This window comes from Mastacembelus armatus, chromosome 3, assembly GCF_900324485.2.
Source record: "Mastacembelus armatus chromosome 3, fMasArm1.2, whole genome shotgun sequence".
In the NCBI taxonomy this organism is placed as follows: Eukaryota; Metazoa; Chordata; class Actinopteri; order Synbranchiformes; family Mastacembelidae; genus Mastacembelus; species Mastacembelus armatus.
The window spans coordinates 27,037,235-27,057,070 of record NC_046635.1 but is presented as its reverse complement, the minus strand read 5'-3'; the positions used below and the strand labels follow the sequence as shown (position 1 = coordinate 27,057,070).

Sequence of the window (19,836 nt, the reverse complement as noted above, 5' to 3'; positions counted from 1 at the left end):
ATGACAGCTCATTGGGATTTATCGACAAGAAGAATATGGATATATTCGTTAATGATTAATGTAATGGTTCTATGTAGGTTAAACTAAGGCCCACTAGTTTATTTCAAGGCAAAACTAATGATTGTCAGGCTATGAAATGGTATGTTAATGGATGCTCTTATTGGGCTGCTGAAGAGTTTGTACTTTAAGGCATTTAACCCTTTAACATGCACCTCCCTTTTGCACACAAGCCCAAAAATGTCACACCCAAAATAAAATGGTTGTTTTTTTAAACCCTAAGGATTATATAAAGATGACTGCAGCACTGAATGGATGGAAAAATCAGGTCAGAGAAGAGTGTTTGTTCTGTTTACTGTGTGCAGTGTGGGAGGCCGGCCCAGTCAATAGTGCTGTGCCCGTACAATCACACTAGGTGAGAATCACCAGTCTACAGTTATGCACAACCTCAAGTACACTGAGCAAACACTTGTGTTAAAAAAAAAAAAGAACACAACAAATCTGCTACTTCAGGAAGAGGAGCCAGTTTATGCTATTGGTTTAACATGAAGAAAGAAAGAAGAGAGGGCAGCAACATTCAAGTTTCTCCTCAAGTCATTTCTTTCCCAATACAAATATGTTCAATTTGGCTGTGTAGTCATACTCTCTGCCTTCTATATGTAAGTATATCTACAGTTCAACTAAAGTACTTCGATATATTTCTATTTAGAAAAATCTGTTGCACAAATTGCATTAATTAAAATGCTTGCTGTAATTGATAAAGGTAAATTCTCACATTCAAACAGATAATCGTCAAAAATAACTTTGATCAAAATACACTGTACAGTAATTATACAAAAAATAAGAATATCATACATTGGCTACAATAAACAAATCCAATTAATTCAGTGATCAATTCCTGTGGTTGTTTAAGACAAATAAATCAATGAGCTTCCAACTGTCCAGCACAGTTTATGACAATACAAACTACATACAATATAAACTACAACTGTTAAACCAGTAGATATGCAGTATGTATTATGCACTTGCTGAAATAATTGTATTTGTACAATACCTGTCCTAACTCTTTCATATTTGGCAGAAATCACCACCAGAAGTAAATACTGCATTAAAATAAATTAAAAAAAACATTCCAACTGACATTGTCAAGTCCCAACACATTCATATTGTCGGTGAACACACACCACACAAGTCCACAAAAAAGGATATCATCTATATAGGATTGCAACTCCACCCTAGTACTCTCATGACTTCATGGTGCAAATTGGAACAACAATAACCAGGATCACAGTGCAGGTTGCAGCTGCAATCAGGGCTCCAATCTTACACGCCTTAGCCCTCCTGAACTCTGCCTCTTTCCTCTTGAGCAGTGAGTCATAGCCGGGTGTGTAGATGTCCTCCATCCAGTACTCCAGGTTGTTGGGGTTTAGGGACTCCTGGGTCTGATGAAACAGAGGTATTGTATAAAAACATGCAGACATCAGAGAAAAGTTGTATATTTTGTATTTACTGACAACTGGTTATGAAGAAATGCAGTTACAATGCACATGCTCTCCCTGATTTCATAATAGGGCCAAGGAACTTAGAACTTCACCTGGTTTTACTGGAGAGACCAGGGTATGAACAGGCATGGTTCCACGTTGGAGCCAGGTGTTATTCTGCTATTTAGTTGAAGCACAATGAAAGCAAAGAACACCACAGGGCACAGTGCTGTTGCTTGAAGTTTGGTGGGGCCAGTAAAGCACCGTAGATGATGTACTGTAGAAGACTTTTTAAATCTGACAGATTCACTACGTTTCACATGATTTCCAAGAGCTAGTCCAGATTTGCATTTATTCTACAGATATCAATAACAAAAGACAAAAACATTGAGGGAATTCACAGAATAAAATAAACAAATAGTGACAGTCGCTTCAAAAGAAAAGTAAATAATCTCAGGATCTGGCCATTTTTAAACACCAAACACAGAGCAGATGGTGAGCTCTGAGTGTGGGCTAATGAGAGGTGCCAGCCCAGGGATGAGAGGAGTCGACGTGACCAGTCATGATTGACCCCCAGAAATCACCACCATGTAGTGCTCTCTGTGGACTCTACATGGGACCTGTCTGTGCTAAAGTCTGTGTCCATCAAGGCCAATTACTTTCACTACTTTTATCCCCTGTAAGCACAAGGCTCTCCCCATGCTGATGCACTGACTGTGGAGAGTTTATGAGAGATCACAACATCAGCTCTATTTGTCATTTACTTCCATACAAATGAGACAACAATCCTGAGTATTTGAAAGAAGCTTAAAGTTAATTGCTGTGCCTCAAAACTGATCACCAGCAAAGTATAAATTCATTTGAAGGAGACCTGCCAGGAGCTCGTGTTGGTTTCTGGGATGCTGAGTGCATCTGTCACCGATGGATCAATTTTAATTAAATTTTCATGAAAGCACAAAGTAAGCATACCTACATTCTAGCTAACTGACTCAGGGGTATTGACAAGAATAACTCAATTCACACATCAGGCTAATGTTAATCAACAGTCATACTGCAGCTTTAACAGGAAGTCATTACAACAATACACAGCGCTCCAACATAATCTCTCGAGTTGTGAAATGCTTCACTGTTTGAACTTGGTGTTGCAGTGACACACGGTGCCTTTACAACTTCCCTGGTTTTTGAGCTATTTTTAGTGTCCTGCAATTGACAGTCAGCCAACTACCCTGCCTTCTATCATCTCTCACCCTTTCTAGCTTTCTCCTGATTATCAGTTGGCATATTTTATTGTATTGTGTGTCCTGCTATGCAAGTGTTTGAGTGGACTGGCCATATGGCAGTGGTTTTCTTCAAGAAAACAGCTTGTCAGTGTTAGATACCATCATCAGTTGCTGTATGTACTATGTACTTCAGGGAGGTATTTCAGAAAGGTAAAAAAAAAAGGGCTTCATTTAGGTATTGTCTTGATTTGTACTGAAAATATATATACAGACAACCAGGTCATGAAAAGGTCAAAAATATATATATATATGTATATATATGTATATTTTAGCAAAAACAATGAGAACATTTCTGAAAGCTTTCTCCCAATTTATCAATAAATACCACAAGTGAAAGCTCTTTAGAAGCCACTAAGGGAGCCTGTAAGGATATTTTCAGGGCGTAGATGCATTAAGCTACAGCCAAGGGCTTGTCAGGAGGAGGCATTTGTCTCTTGTGACTCAAGGCCATACTGAGAGCATCAGTAATGTGGCTCTCTGTCTGTGTCAGAGCTTAACAGTGTCCCAGCAATCACACAGAACCACACAAACACACAGGCCTGTATCTGTAACATCTTGCAAGTCACACAAGAGAATCAGTATCGGGGTGCGGTTTACAGCGGGGTATGTGTAGAAATTATATAGTAATAAATAAAATATGGGCAGGTTACAATGTCATTTGATAGATCAAACACCTATTTTTCCAGCCAATCAGAAAAGAAAGAATGAAACTCTTTCATGTCCAGTTTGGACATCTGTTTTTGGACCTATGTATGTCTGCTCCATTTGAATACATTAGATGTGCAGTGGTGATTATGTGCAGATATATGGTGTATGCCACCTATGGGCAGGTGATTCACCACATACAGTGTCTAAAAGAGCTAAATATACACATCAGTGCACATCTTGCAATAATATTAGTCTTTCACATAATCCAATCTGTGGCATTTACCACAAACAGAGTCCTTTCTTCCCCGACTTTAGTCTTTAGAGGAAGTGCCTCTGTACAGTATGTCAAGCTGTATGTGTGGAACTGGCAATAAATCTGAACCAGGTCACTAATTCAGCTCACTAATTAAAAACTGCTATTATCCAACATGTTCTTTGATCTCTAACAGCTGCCTACTGCATCCAGCTCTGCATGCCTCCTTGAATGATCATTTGAAGGATGGGGTTAACAGGTTAAATCATTTTTACCTCTTTCAAACATCTAGTGAATCTGCCAGGAAACAATTAGTGAAACAGTTTAGATCAGGGGTGGGTAAGTCTGCTCCTCATAGGCCACTTACATTTCCAGTCAGAATATACTTTGTTGAAGTGTAATGACTCACATGCAGCTGGGTATGTTCTTTTAGTGTTGAGGGTTAGGGTTAGGGTTTCATCACTTATCTTTTAGAGCTATCTGATTTGAAAAGGGTATTTATCTATTTAAAATAACCACAAGTTACAGCGCAGCTGTGTTTAGTTACCTGCAGGTCCAGAGCTGTGAGTTGTTTTCCCTTCTCTCCTGAGTTGCGTTTATACTCCTCAATGGTCCAGGATGGCTGACTGCGCTTGCCATCTGACAGGTTGGTGAGCCTCAGGTCGGTGTACAAGGGGCTGCCTTTCACGTGGGCCTTGATGGAGGGAGTAAAGGGGTGTGGTGAGAAAACCTGTTCGATCAGGTACGACTCATTTGGCAGTCTGGGATTGCGGTGGGGCTGGGGCAGCTCATACTGGCGCTCACGCTCTGCCTGCAAGTGGAGAGAAGATCAGAGAACAGAAAGGTCACAAGGGGAGTTTCCACCTGTGCTCTTTATTTAACCCTCATGAGCTCCAACCTTGTACTTTTAGTCCCACTTAAGAGTTTCCCATTCTAGATCAAGTAGGGCCCTTGTGTATATAGAGACTTTTAAAACTTCACAACTCTCAGCCATAGGTAATCTGTACGACAAGAATGCAATATGTGTTACAGAGCAGAGGGTTTATTTTTAAATTTTAATATGATCACACTGCTGATGTAAATGCCTAGGGAGAGACAATAAAATGCTACTGCGCAGATCTGTAAGCACAGTGGAGGCAATGTGCTTTCTAAACCTGGCCTTATGACAAACATATGAAGCATGAGATTACCATAACTTCAAAATATCAATAATGGGAAAGATACAGTATATTGCCTAAAAGACTGAAAGCTTTTCATTTTTTTGAGCTAGAATGAGTGTATGACTTATGTTGCTTCTCATCCTGTCCCACAGTTTGTTTTGTTTGATTTTAAGACAACCCAGTTTCACCCAAACAAAAAGGAGTGCATGACATGAAATGGGTCAATCAAGACTATGGCTTATAACATCAGGTATATTTTTACATCATCTCATTTTTTCTGTTCTTGTACTGTCTGTGTTTGTCAGTGTTTTACCATCCAATATACTCTATCCATCATCACGAACATTACTTATCCAACACAGATTAAATTCATTTCCAGGGAGCAGTTTTTCTTAACTGTAACATTCCTCATGAATTACCATTATCTCATTTAAGCAGCCCAGAAAATAAACAATTCCTAAAGTATTGACTACATTGATCCCATAGCACATACAAACAGCTGCCATTAGTATCTACCACATCTGCTTCCATGGCCAGTGAAGGTGATATAAATGTGTGTGTGTGTGTGTGTGTGTGTGTGTGTGTGTGTGCGCGCGCGCATGTGTGTGTGTGTGTGTGTATAGGTCTTTATTAAACAGGAAAGCTAAAGTGACTCAAATTGCAGTCAGAAGGATCCATTTGATGCCTTTAGTGAAAGTGCTGTGTGGTACAGTATTTTGACAAAGCAGAACATTCATGACTCATGAACAGTCATCACTTCAACTCCCCCCAGCTCTTCATTGATTCACACCAGTCAACCTTGTCTGCAACAATCTGAATACAAGTGTTATAATTCATTCAATCAAAAAAGAAAAGGCGAAGCACTTAGTAACATTCAGACGTTATGACAGAGGTGTATAAGCAGCCTTGGCAGTCAGGCTTCTTATAAGTCACATAACACTGTCTTCAGGAATGATGATTTAAAAAAAAAATACTGTGCAGTGTATAAGATCTATTAGCAAAACTGGAATATAGTATTCATAATTCTGTTTTCATTAGCGTGTAATAACCTGGAAAAAAGCATCACTGCATTTTCTTTTTAGAAAAATGCTACCACAATGTGACAACAACAACACCACCACTCAATTTCTAGGAATTCTATTTCTGTATCTAAAATAACCTCTTCGCCTGACATATCAGCTACTCAGTGTGACCAGGAGTGCAAGTAACTAGTAACTTAAATTATCCCAAAAAAAAATGTAGAGGAGTAAAAAGTACAAAAATTGTCTGTGAAAGTAGTAGAAACAGAATTCAAGGCAAAATCTAAAATAACAGGAACAGTACTTACATAAACATAGTTACTTTCCACTGTTTTAATGCATTTTCACATACAACAAATGTTATCTGCAGTATGCACAGGTGTATCTTCTAACTGATGACCAGTGATCTACCTTTACTCATCAGCCTGATGTGCTTCACCTGCCAATCTCAAAAGAGATGATATGCTTTGTTTTCCAGATCCTGGTTACTGTATCTCAGAGGAACCAACTTTAGCTTCTTGTGTTCTGGTTTAGATTAGCTTTACTGAGTAAGTATGTAGTTGTTAGTTCAGTGCATTTTGAGGCACATTCTGGCAGTAGTTCTTCTTAATTATTTCCTATGTTCTCAATGCAAACACAAGTAAATTCTGCTTTGTGAAACCCAGTCTGACCCCACCTTTACCTGCAGCCTAGAAACAGCTATCACCCAAATTTAGCTGTGGTGACTTGCTTTCAAAGGGTGTCTGCTGTGATTTGCTTAAATAGTGCAGCAAAGTTGTCAGAGTGAAGGAGTGCCAGCTTTAAATATGTTGAGCCTTATTTGAGCCATTACCATTAAATCAAGCAGAATTATTAAAAGTAGAAAACTATAAGTCTGAAGAAGATGTTTCACCTGCTTGTGACAGACTTCAAAATACAGTCTGTATTTGCAAAACAGTCAATTGGTAAATGTAAGATGCTGGTTACTGAAATTTTGATTAGGATTTGAAAATGCATATTTAAACAGCTTGGTGTCAATTAATTCATTGCCATTTATTCTCACACAGTATGAAGAACAGCTACCATATCATAGAGTTAAATAATTCATGACAGCAAACATGAAAGGTTTATTTTAGCTTTTTAATCAATATTTAAATTTAGGATTTGCCTAGATTTTAACCAATCTAAAGTATGAATGCAGGAAAATAAGCAGTGGATCCCTGATTTATAGCAAAGGGAACAGGGCAGGCTGTGGTTTTGAAAATGCCCTAAATAGAGGGCTCATCTTGAAGTTACAGCTGGTGGGCTTGTTGTTGCTACAGTCCATTGGCAGAAGAGCTGAATGTGGCAGCTGCGTCCCAATGGTTGTTATCTATGGTTTTTCCTTTTTTTACCCTCTCCTTCTGCCACCCGACAAAGCTTGAGAGAGGAGACTGAAAAGGCAAGTCAAACCATAAAAGAAACATGTTATGAGCCAATAAGATGAATTAACACCTCTATGACAGGACCAACCACTGCCTCGCTGCAGCCCATTTGATTTACTGACACACTGAACACTTCGATACAGCTCATATCTTGTAGAGTTTCAGGCTGCCCTCACAACACTCTGGTCTTTAGTAATCCAATCCTATATTACACCCTGTCTAATTCACTCATTTCATTCAGTTCAACATTGCACTGTATCCCCCAAAGGATGTTCTGGTGTCAAGTGCCAAAGAAAACAGTTTTTGTAAAGTTTTTCTTAAAATAGTCTTTAGGGATTAGCCAGTACCTCTGCAAATGATGTGAGGATACAGATGCTGTTTGCACCATATAGTGCATTTAAAAACACGTACTGTATGTGAATGGCATGTTGAAGTAGCACGTGGCCACACATTTTTATTGAATATATGGGAAGCTGAGTCCAAATCTTTGACTGGTACTGCACATTTACTTAAACTGCCTTGATGTTACTGCTATAATAGTAGTGTACTTGGCTATTTTTCTTATTTAGGAAGCTCTAAATGTCCAGAGACAGAACTGCTTCAGCTGAAATACTCTACAAAACACTGGAGACACAGCATCCTAATCCATTGACCTCCATGTGTTTCATATTGCTATACAGAGGTGCTGTGTTTGCAGTGTGGACAAATAAAGTTTAGCGGATTTCACAAAACATACTTACATGGAATCAACCCTCACATACACACACACACACACACACATTTTCAACTTTTTGAAGCTATAACAGCAAGGGTGGGCAACCGAAGGAGCATGGTGCTGTCACTTGACTCAGCATCGTGAACTCACTGTGCTCATGTACGTTGTGTGTCGCTGTAATCATTCAGCTAATGGGACACTCTTCCTGTGTCCTTTTTGATTTTTTATTAAACACACTGATTCCTCTAGAAGCGTGGCTATGGACATGATTACTTAAAATGCTTAACTTAACACTTAACACATTTTTCTAGAGCCAACGAGGCAGGAGGTCTACAAGATGAAGCAAGTAATAGTCAACAGTAACTGCCAATAGTCAGTCATTGCGCTAACCACGTCCTGTCTCTATACTTAACACAATGAGTTACTAATAGAGACCCAATACCTAAACAGGTGTATTTTCCAAACTTCTGAGATAAAAAAAATAAAAAGCGGAGTAGTAAGAATAAATTTATCTTCCTGAAAATATATGTATGTCCAATTAGTATTTCCACGTATGGAGCTGAACAGCTGCATTCTTGGTACAGAAAGGTAACAGGAAAAAAACAAAAAGATTTTTCAGCTATTTATGGTTCATTTGAATAAAGCAGCCACAGATTCCTGAGTGTAACCTGAATTGAATGTTTCTGCCTCCAGGTGATACTTGTTGACAGGTTACAAATGGGACAGAAGACTGAACTGAGAGTTGTCAGACACCCAAAGGCCTCCTGTCCTCTTTACTCTCCCCAATTTGACAGGATTAATTCAGTTTCATGTTGAATGGCTGTAAATACAGCTCTTGCCTGTGAGAGATGCCAAAAGAGCCACATTGCAATAATAGAATAACAGAGCTCCATTTCCATCTCAGCAAGATTTAATTCTGGAATCTGTTTCAACAAAGCTGCTCTGTTATATGAAAAGTGCTGTTAATTCTGACAAAAACACTAAAGACAGATCCCACCATATTGGCCAATCCTTAGGACTGGTTCTCTCAGATTTTTCACTCATGTCCCTAACCTCAGTTCTGCAAAGTCCAATACCACTATCTTCTACAAGAGCAGAAAAATAGTTAATGTTAATAAGATCAGTCCAGATATATTTAGAAGTCGACGTGCTGCCCTAAAAAACTGACTGGCCACAAGCTTTATCTAAAAGCACTTTCTGTATGAAAGACAACTCCAAGACATAAGTCCAATCAATAGATTACTGCATATTGCTTTAATCAAGCATTTTAAATGCTTATTTTGGGACAGTAATTTGATGCCGTTATAACCTATGAATGTTGACAAGGCAAGGCAAGTTCATTTTATAGCACATTTTTGTGCACAAAGGCAATTTATATGTTTTACTGTGTGTGTGAGGAAACACTTATAAAACTAATATAAATCCAGTTTAGTAAATAAAGCAGCACATAGTGAACATACAAACAAGTTTTTCACTGAGTTAAAGGCACTAAAATTTAAGGACTTAGACTTTAAAACAGCACAATTCATGTATAAAGTGAAGAATAATCAGTAACTGGTTAATATTTAGCTTGTTTCAGATGAGGAACAGTGTTTATGGTTTTAGAGGGAATTATGTGTTTGAGTGAGAACAAATATAAAACAGCACTGTATCTCTGTTGCTGGAGTTAATTTATGGAATCGCTTTGATCAGGAGCTAAAAGACTGTACAATTATAAACTTTAAAAACATATTTAAGAGAAATGTGATAAGAACTTATGAAAGTATCTGAATAATGACTACAGCCAAATGATGACTGATGATGATGTTTATGTATTTTTGTTCTTGACACTTGTTGGCTATTTTGATTATTGGTTACAATGTGCTTTTCACATTCAGGCTGCTGTTTCAGTTCAGTGAAAAGTATGGTTCAGTGGATAATGGGTAGGCGTAATAAGGTTCGGCTTCAGCCTATTGCTTTTTTGGACTTTAAGTACATGATGCATAAAAAGCATAAAAGCATTCAAATGCAAATATTTTATTGGGGATGCTAGTCAGCAGCACATGACACAAATAAAAGTATGATATTCCTAAATCTTGCCTGAACATAAATTTTGCATTTTATTGTTGGATTTTAAAAGCCAGAATGATGGTTTTGTTACTTTTTGTTGATATGGCCACTGAAATTTAAATCCTCATTGTTGATTACACCAAGATTTTTCATGTGTCTTAGGTCATATTGCCAACCCTGTAGTCAGAAAAAAATCTAAGTATACATTAAACAGGAGGGGTCCAAGAACCAATCCTTGTAGGACACCATGTGTTTTTTTTACAGATTACAAATTACTATTTACTCCATGTTCCCCTGAGTGATAGAGAGTTAGCTTGGGTAGAACAGAGGAATGAGACTCCCACTAGGGAAAATTATACCAGAAACTTTTCCAAGCTAGACAACACATCAAGACAGCTGGAAGCAGAGGTGCAGAACCAGATAAAGAACAACATATCCAGGGAGAACAATGACAGTCTGCAATGTAACCTAAATGCCCTATACTGGGCAATTAGAGAACTTGACAAGAAAAGCTACAGGATGAACAGAAACTCAAAGACAAAACACTTTACTCCTTCAGACCCTATACATCGACTCACCAATCACCTCCCAACACTCCAATAAAGATTTGAAATCTGCTATTTGTTTGTTCACCTATGATAGCCTTATATTTTTTTGACCTCTTTATTATTATTTATTACATTATATACCCTGTATGTTTTCCTGTCCCATTGTGTTCCACCTTTTCCTTTTTTCATGTTGATTCTATATCTTTGTGATTCCGTACAATTGATGCCATGATGTACAGTATAGTTAATGTCACTACTATGTGATGTGCTGCATCTGTTCTGTTTATCACATTTTCTGAATCCATCATGATTCATTCTACTTATGTGAAATACAATGTGTTTCTATCTAATTTAAAAGGGAATTTAAAAACAGTGTCTGTACCTCTTTGGGTTTCCGGTGCCTGTCCTTGCTGTCTCTGTCTCTGTCTTTGTCCTTGCCTTCATCTCCAGGGTGGCAGGAGTAGGACACTGTCCTCCAGTCCCGCGGCGAATTGGTGATGCTGGTGACCTTTGACTCAGCAGTGCTGTCCTCCTCATTGAGTGATCGGGATGGCATCCTGGTGAACATGCTCTTCTTCAGAGCCTTCACCCTAAGGCTATCACTGTTACTCCCATCTGAGCAGCACCATTCCCCTGTGGGGCCATTGTCTGCTTTGACATTATGGCCAGTGGTGTGGCACTGGAAAACACAAGGTGAGATGGTGGTGTCAGGATGTGGATGCGGATGGGGGTGTGGCTTGTCAGGGGTACTATTGGATGCAGATGCCATCTCTCCAGTTGCCGTCTCCCCGTGTCTTCCATTAGACTCAGGATCCTGGATTTTCTCATCAAGTTTATTAAGCTTGGAGAGCACCTGAGAGATCTCACTGCGAACCCCTGACAGAGACTCCAGCTTCTTTTCTATCTCACCAATCCTCATTACCAGCTTGCACACACTGGATTTAAGCTCATCGTCTGTATTTTCCAGTGAGTTGAATAGGCGATCGAGTTTGGACTTGGCTAGTTTAACTGTGTTGCGTTCAGGGGAGCTGTCGCCTTCAGATTTCAGTGTTACCTGAGAGAGGGATCCATTACTGTTGTAGCAAGATGATTGGACAATGCCCAGAGAGTCACAAACACTCATATCATCCAAAAAACGAAAAATGTCGCTTATGTCATCACTAATGATCTCAGAGTCCTCATCAGAGTGTTTAAAAGGATGTCGTTCTCTGTCACTATACTTAGCTGGGAAGTCCTTCACCTTCCTCTGCTCAGCTTGCTCTGTTTGAGTCCCAACACTAGAGGAGATGTCCCCTACCTGAAAGGATGGACTGTTCATATTTTTGTCCCTAAACCTTTTGACTGTCTCTCTTTTGTCCAAACCCACAGGTCCACTTGCCATCAGTGGGACATCCTTGGTTTTGATTCCATTATTTTTCTTTGCAAAGCCAGATGGAGAAGCCACTACCTTTTCCTTTGGGCTCTGAAAATGCTGCTCATTATCAGTGGTGATGATGCTGATAGTGCGATGGTGGTTATCTTTGAGCGGTTTGTTGTTCAGAAATGATCTCTCAAAGTCTGGAGGCCCGTCTTCTGTGTTAAGACTAAGGCTCTTCACTGGCCACGCCGGCTGCTTTCCTGCTTTTTTACTTTGCTTCCTGTTGGTTACACACTCAGAGACTGTGGTCGGACCAAAGTATGTGGAAGCCTGTAAATCATCCAGGCTCTCGTGCTTCACCTTCCGTCTGTCCTGAAGAGGGGAGTTAAGTGTCGGCTCAAAGTAGGGATTACTGTAGGGCAGTTCAAAGCTGTGGTTGAAGAAGGTGGCGGGTTTGTGCAGCTCCCTCCTGTGGTAGCTGTCAGCAGCCTTACTGCCCTGTTTGCTCTCAGGAGTGATGACCTACAAGAAAAACCCAGACAGGGACTGAGCTGCCTTTACACACATATATATATATATATATATATATATATGAGGATTTAGCTTCAAGATAATATATAAAACTCTAATAGCCTAAATACATTATAAGTACCTGCATTATAATTACATTTCAGAATAAAATTGTATTGTCCGGAATAATAACTTTTATTATATTAGATTATATTCATCTAAATGCTGATTATATTCATTTGAAAATGTATTTACAAACATATAGTTAGTTTGATGTATTGCTATAAATTAACCTAATTTATTAAATATGTGAAAAACAGACTGTAAAACCATATAGAGAAGAATCTAAATTTATTCTACTTCTTCACAAAACAATGTGTTGTTTTTCAACATGTGCTAATGACAATCTATTAGTCATGTTGACAACATCAGAATCAAAGTCACCCTCTCTCTTACATCCTTCAACAACATCCAAAAATAAAAAACAAACCTGTGGGGAGAAGGCCACAAAGTTGTGAAAATCCTCCTTAAAGATGTTCCTCTTCTGGATGCACGAGTGAACAGAAAATGGTTCTGGATGGCCAACGTGCTGCAGGGACTCCTGGTCAGTCACAGACTCGCTGTCGATGTCCATGGGGAAGTAGGTGCTTTGCATTTCGCAGGTTGGAGAGGGCGGACTGCCACAAGAGTACTGGGGCAGATGGTGCAGTTTGTCCAGAGAGGCTGCTCTGAATTTCAGATCCTTGCTGACCCCAAGAAGGAAATTTGGATCAGAAGCAGGAATAAACTGCTTGCAGTTGTTGCATTCAGATGATTTAGGGCAGGGAGAGGCGCTCTGAGCTGCAGGGTGCTGCTGGGGGTGATGGTGATGATGATGATGATGATGATGGTGTCCATCCCTGGGATGATCCATGTGCTCATAACTAACCTCTCTGCCACAGTCCTGATATTTATAGGCATCATTGTCAGACCTGCACAGCTCCACTGACTTGTTTTTGTGAAACCTGGGTCTGTGCAGGGGAAGCTTTTCTTTGGCTATGCCTCCGTTCATCTGGATTAAGTTGAACATGGTGACGATATCTGCTGCCACCATGAGCTTCTTGGATTGTGGGTCCTCCATAGAGCAACGCATCTTGTCCTTGAAGAGTGTGGCAGGGAAGGCGGGGTCTAGGCAGGCTGTGTAGAAGAGCAGGCTGCGGAGCTTGGCCAGGTGCACCAGCTCGAAGCGAGCACACAGGGACTTACACAGGTCCTGGTAGGACATGGTGTTGTGCTTGGTGTCCAGTTCCTCCAGGATCCGGACTAGGAACATGGAATACTCTGGGAGGGGGTCCATGGCTGCTGGGTGGTAGGAACAGGCCTAAAGAGAAGGTCCGACCTCAGTAGGAGCTTGGCACCTGGAAACGGCACATCTGTTCATTCACTGCTAATCTGTTGTTTCACTCAATCATCATAAACCATCTGAGATTCTCTCTTACAACGACAAGAACAAAGACTTTAAAGGTGTTCTTAAGCCGCACACTAAAAGACTATAATCAGCATCAAACCTTTTCTAGCTGAAATGTTTTCTGCTCGTCATAGCGGACCAGCTGCATTCAGCAGCAGCCGCAGCTGCAGAGGCTGGACCTGAGCAGGACGCCTGCACAGGGACGTTTCAGTTGGATTTGAGATGTGTCTGCATGCCGTCACTCACCCTGAGCTGCTGGGAACAGAGCGGAGAATCATCTGAGAAGGCTGGTGCAGCGCAGCATGTCTCTCATCAGAGAGTCAACCAAAAGGAGAATAAACTCAGTCATCGAACATAATCTGTCTCTGAATCCGCAGCGCGCAGCCCTCCGACAGAAAAAGGCTTCACACACTTTAACTTTAATCCATCCAATGATGCTTCAGTCTAAATCAGAAAGAAGAAAAAGCACCGTGCGCCCTCACCCTCACACCCACTGGCAGGTAAATGCCGATAAAATAACATCTGTCCCGGTTGGTGCTGATGTTAAACACGGATCCATGCGCCTAGTGAAATCCAGCAGGCTGGACCGTCTGTCTGGCGTTTTCCTCCAGAGCACCTACCACAGCTGTGGTGATGCTGAAGGACCTGTCCGGAAATTGAAACTGCATGCTGTACTGAAAACCTACCAGTGTCAAACTTAATAGCTTACATACTAACAGTAGCACATTTTGCTTTCAAAATAAGAGCCTTGGACGGGCGTTGGGTATAAATTAAGATTTTCTTTTTCAACTATAGGCTACAGATGGTCAGAAACGTAATAATGCCGCAGTAAACAACTGCTAAGTGAAATTCTGCGTCTAAACCTTTACTTTAAGGTACGCTTGTACACTTTTCTTGAATTACAACCAAGGCACTGAGTTTACACATTTTTCAGTTCTTTTATTTAGAACAACGTTAGGTTTGTATTTCTGATCCATTACCAAGTGAGCAGCAATTTAATGTTGCACCTGAATTAAACTGTTTGGCAGGGTCGTCTAAAAATGCAATCAATATATTAGTGTATATAAATTACACTACAACAGTCACTATCACTTTTTATTGAGCAAGTTTTTCTAAATTTGTTTCAGAAATGAAATGGAGTGGAAGTTTACAATGTTAATGGTTAAGTTTAAGTGTATGGTTTAAGTGTAGTAGTGTTAACAGTATCCAGTATTATATAATTTACTGAATGTTGGTTGAATGAAAAATAAATGAATCTCATATAATGGATGAAGGATTCATTCATTCATTATAGACAGACTATAGAGATAGATAGATAGATAGATAGACAGACAGACAGACAGACAGACAGACAGACAGACAGACAGACAGACAGACAGACAGATAGATAGATAGATAGATAGATAGATAGATAGATAGATAGATAGATAGATAGATAGACAGATTTGTTATATTAAGCCTTCCAATGCTCAATTGTTTATTAAATTTATCTTTACTTTGGGATTGAGCTTTTATTGTGAAAACATAGTGTCTGACTTCCTGTAATGCCCTGGTTAATTCTGTGTGATCGATGCGGCTCTTTGTCTCCACTTTGAATGACGTAACTACCCATACCTCTGGACACTGTAGGTCTCTGTATTTGATCATGATTATATGCTGCCACATACGTGTACCTCTGTTAGTCACACATGAACTAACACTAAGGGCTTTGGACAGTGGATCACAGTGAAGTGATCTTCACATAGTGTGTCCAAGACCTCAAGGATCCTCATGTCTGTTCAAAAGGGCATCAACAACATTATGACCACCTGCTTTTTCATTATTGTTTTTATTTGTTGTTAAACACAAAATGCCACTACACAACTGAATAAGTTCCCTTTAATTCTGCATCACATGCAGTTTTAGCTTCTTGTTCAGGTGCAACAAATCCAGTCATTTTTCAGTGTCGCTCTGTTTTCTGCTCTTTTTGCTGTCAGAGTTCAGTATTTGTGTGGTGATGTTGGAGATGACTCCTCACCATGCTGGTAGAACCGTGAAAGATAGTTTCACCCCACATATTGAGCACTCCACCTTGTTGTCCACTTGAAGAAAATAACGCCACACTTTGTGTTGTTGCCAGAGTCTGTCCCTATCTCCCACCTGATCTCCACAGAAACTAAAGCAAAGGAAGTAGCACACAAGCAGAAACACTCTGCTTCTCCACAATCTAAAAAATAAATATGAACCCAAAATAGTTGATTTTTTTCTCCCAGTGTACCAAAACGTTGACCATCCTGACTAATTGATGATTCGTGCACATTCCTAGTATGAAGGTATGTTGCTAGGTAGTTATATGGTGGATGTAGGTGAGGAGGGCTATGGAGTACTTGCTGTTCTACAAGAAAGACTCTCAGACCAGAGACTGCTTCTGCCTGAAATGTCAAAAAATACTAGTACACTCTACAAAGAAGAGAAAAATGCATGTAAGCTGTACCCGCTGTGTTTCTGAGAGCAGAGAGAGGGAGGAGAGTTGTGATAGGGATGTGCAGCAGATTAATGTACAGATCAACTCTTCATGTGACTGCAGACAAAGAATGATAACCCTCATCCTTGAAGTATTTTAGGCTTTGTCTCTGTCTATTGTCTATTTATGAACTTAAATACACTGAGACTGGTGCTGAGCTCAGTGGAGTTTCAAAAATGAGTAATGACCTGAGCAGGCTCACTGCTAGCCAAGCACACTGAGCAACACTGACAAATGTGTGGACCAGTCATTTAAACTTGGTAAAGCTTGTGTACGTTTCTTCAGTTGAAACCAAGGCATTGAGTTTGCACTGTGGGATTTTAGTAGCAGGTTCCCTTCCACCCATACACCAATAATTCGTCTGTCCTATGACCCATAGCTGCCACTTTAACCCTATTGGTAGACTCTCAGTAGACCCCATCAGTTTTCCATTATCTGCTTTCTGAACATTTTAGGGATTTCCCCATTCATATTGGGTTAACGCTGAAGTTCATTTAGTTTGACCAGCAGTTTAGAAAACTATCTCACCACAATGTTTGCAGATGATCTGGAACTTTTGATCATTCTGGTCAGCGTCCTGAAACTGAATTTGTGAAAGAAGCTTCTTGACATTACATTTTCCCTGAGTTAGTTTAGCTGAGCCCAAAAACACAGTTACAATGTCAGAAAAATAACAACGATAAAACAAACATTTAAAGTTTGAGGTTTTTGGTTCTGTAAACTTAAAACTGTTTGAATCATCCAGTATGGCTGCTACCAAAAATGTTCATCAGACTAAACATCTCTCTACCAGCTATTTAAGTTTCCCAACTGAAGAACTGAAAAAGGAAACATCAGTAAACTGTGTTCAGTCTAGGGTGCAGTTGTTCATTTGCCGGTTGAATAAACGGCTTGTAAATTGGACTGAGTGGAGAGGCAGAGGGCATGAGAGGAGGTAGAGGTCTGAACTGATTGAGTGGAGCCAAAATGTCAGACACACACACACACACACACACACACACGCACACACACCTAAAACTAAAGGATTTATCACATGCAATACTAAAAGTGTATTTCTGGTTTGGTTTGTGTTCACACTTTTACACACACATAAATCTTGTTACAAACAAACAGAGTATTAAACATGACTGGCAGACTGACTGACATGGAGCTAATTGACTAGAGAGTTTTAGCAACTCATCAGGACCTAGATTCAAAAATTGAACTGAACAATATTCTGGAAAAACTTATCACTAAGCATCCTTAGTTTTCTGACTCACTTGGGCCATGTATACAGGATATTAAAACAAAGTATTCATATATTATTAAGTACTAACGTCATGCTGTTGGAGCATGGAGGGATGAATAAAGTATCTATCTATCTATATTTCCCTTTTTAAAGTATATTATTTTGATTTGTTGCCGGTAGAAAAACATGAGTCATTACAAATACAGCTTGTGTCTGTTCGTCTCTTTAATTTCCCAAAAGTATGTTGCAGTCCTCCTCATGCCAGCTGGGGTGCTGTCCGGGTACTCTGGCTTTCTCCCACAGTCCAAAGACATGCCCACTGGCGTTAGGTTAGTTGGTGACTAAACTGCCTCTAGGTTAGAATGTGAATGCTAATGTTTGTTCGCCTTTTAGTGTCAGCCCTGTGATAGCTTGATGATCGGTCCAGGGTGTACCCTGCCTCTTGCTCAAGGTCAGCTGGGTTTGCCCACCCAAGCTTACCCTACCCCCTCACATAGCCCTGTTCCTGGGCAGGAGGTTAGGTGGATTCAATGAGCTGTCCTTTAAAACTCCACAGAAAGCACAGTACACATGCATATATGCAAACGCAGAGTGCATTTCTGTACTAAGACAGATGGGCAAAAAACATGCAGATTAGCAATTTAAATGTCTGTTTCCTAAGGTGAATTGCTTTCCACAAAGAAATTCATCATTAAAAATTCAAAAGGCTCAAACCACCTGACCTGAAGCAGCCACTCAGTCAACCCCATTAACCCACAAAATCCTTTTTGCCTAAGGAAAGACAAGAGGTAATTGCTATTGACCAAAACCTTCAGCTCAGGCACAGTTTTCCACTGGGTGTCAGCTAAAATGAAAGACACTTCAATGTGATGGAATCTATACTGACCTACTTATAGGACCCTATACTCTGCACGGCAGACACTATACAGGTTGTGTGTGTGCTTCTAACAATGAGGACAGGCATGATACACCTGTCTTTGTTTTACAGCTGAATACTAACACCCTTTGGGACATTTTCTTTTTCTATGTTGGACTTTGCAAGCATGTGTTTAAACTACATGTGGTTCCAACTACAAAGCACTAAATTATTATTGCTGGGTTAGACTCTGAGGTTACAATCAGAGTTCTGTAAATAAATATATGTCTTATCTGTTTGATTTGATCTTCTGTAGCCAGCAACACTTTGTCCACATCAAGTTACAGCTAAATAAATAGATTTAATGAAGTGAATGAGTGAACTACAGTGAATAAATTAGTTAAGACGTGTTAATATACTGGCCCCTTTTCCAACTCAGCTTTGCTACTGTTTTTATAATGATAAATGTGCACTGATGTCACACATTCTTTGTAGCATCACTGGGTTAAAAAGGATTTTTACTTACCCATGGCCATGGTCATTTCAAGTGTTGGAGCTACACTGATAAAGGGTTTTTAATCTCATCACATGCACACTTGATTCTTAGTTAATGAACTCAGAGTCAAATAACTCAGAGTTCCCCATCTCAGTGTTCATCAAATCACAGTTCAGGGTTAAGATCAGAGTTTGTTGAATCAGCTTTTTGTAATCTGTAACATCACCATGTATTCTGCTTAACAAGTGTTCTAGGTGCTGCTGTGAGAAAGCTGCCACTGAGACCCTGTGGGAGGATCGTTTCCATCACCTAAAAGATAAATGTAACTCACTGTTCTCCCTGCAGATACGTGCACTGTTTATGGGCAGTGAATTACTATGTATTATCATTATTTGTTTCTTTGACATGGACATTATACATTAATTCACATTTCTGTAAATGCACCAGAGTTGGCCAAAAGGCTATTTTTTATCTGCAGTCCATGGACAGATGTTAAAATGTCACCCTAGAAACAAGATAAGCTCATATCACACAATAACACCAACGTTAATATAAGCAACCCATATCACAGCACAAGATATATACATACACAATTAAAAATCCAGGTGATGGGTTTTTCCCACTTATCCCAAAAAATAAAGCAGGATGATTTAGGTATCTTGACAATAAGACATGAACTTTGATATTTTGCTATATGCTTATCATATGGCGATGCATTGATTTTGACATTCAAAAATTTGATAGATCTGATTTTTTGAAACTGTATTTGCATGTGTATATATACAGTACATATGTACATACAGTAAGTATGTATGTCTTCATGTATGTACAATGCATACATATATATGTATGTCTTTGCATAGAGAGGTACTGCGAGGACAGCAGG

At 39.6% G+C, this 19,836-nt stretch overlaps 1 protein-coding gene across 1 annotated transcript; it reads right to left on the bottom strand.

Annotated features, from left to right (window-relative positions):
• Positions 1 to 1,180: 1,180 nt before the first annotated feature.
• On the bottom strand, positions 1,181 to 14,190 carry minar1 (membrane integral NOTCH2 associated receptor 1). The gene is made up of 6 exons (XM_026294062.1): positions 14,114 to 14,190; positions 13,349 to 13,817; positions 12,911 to 13,270; positions 10,936 to 12,432; positions 4,207 to 4,464; positions 1,181 to 1,439 (listed from the first exon to the last, which is right to left on the bottom strand). The coding sequence occupies exons 2-6, from the start codon at positions 13,754 to 13,756 to the stop codon at positions 1,242 to 1,244; spliced, it is 2,721 nt and encodes a 906-aa protein (XP_026149847.1). The 5' UTR covers positions 13,757 to 13,817; positions 14,114 to 14,190; the 3' UTR covers positions 1,181 to 1,241.
• Between the last annotated feature and the right edge of the window lie 5,646 nt (positions 14,191 to 19,836).

Bases quoted from the DNA above. Each gene is read 5' to 3' on its own strand.
- minar1 (XM_026294062.1), bottom strand. From the start codon at position 13,756: ATGGACCCCCTCCCAGAGTATTCCATGTTCCTAGTCCGGATCCTGGAG. The intron at 12,433-12,910 runs GTTTGTTTTTTA...TTTTTCTTGTAG, and splicing joins TTGTGGCCTTCTCCCCACAG to GTCATCACTCCTGAGAGCAA. The intron at 4,465-10,935 runs GTACAGACACTG...TTGCAGGCAGAG, and splicing joins GGCACCGGAAACCCAAAGAG to CGTGAGCGCCAGTATGAGCT.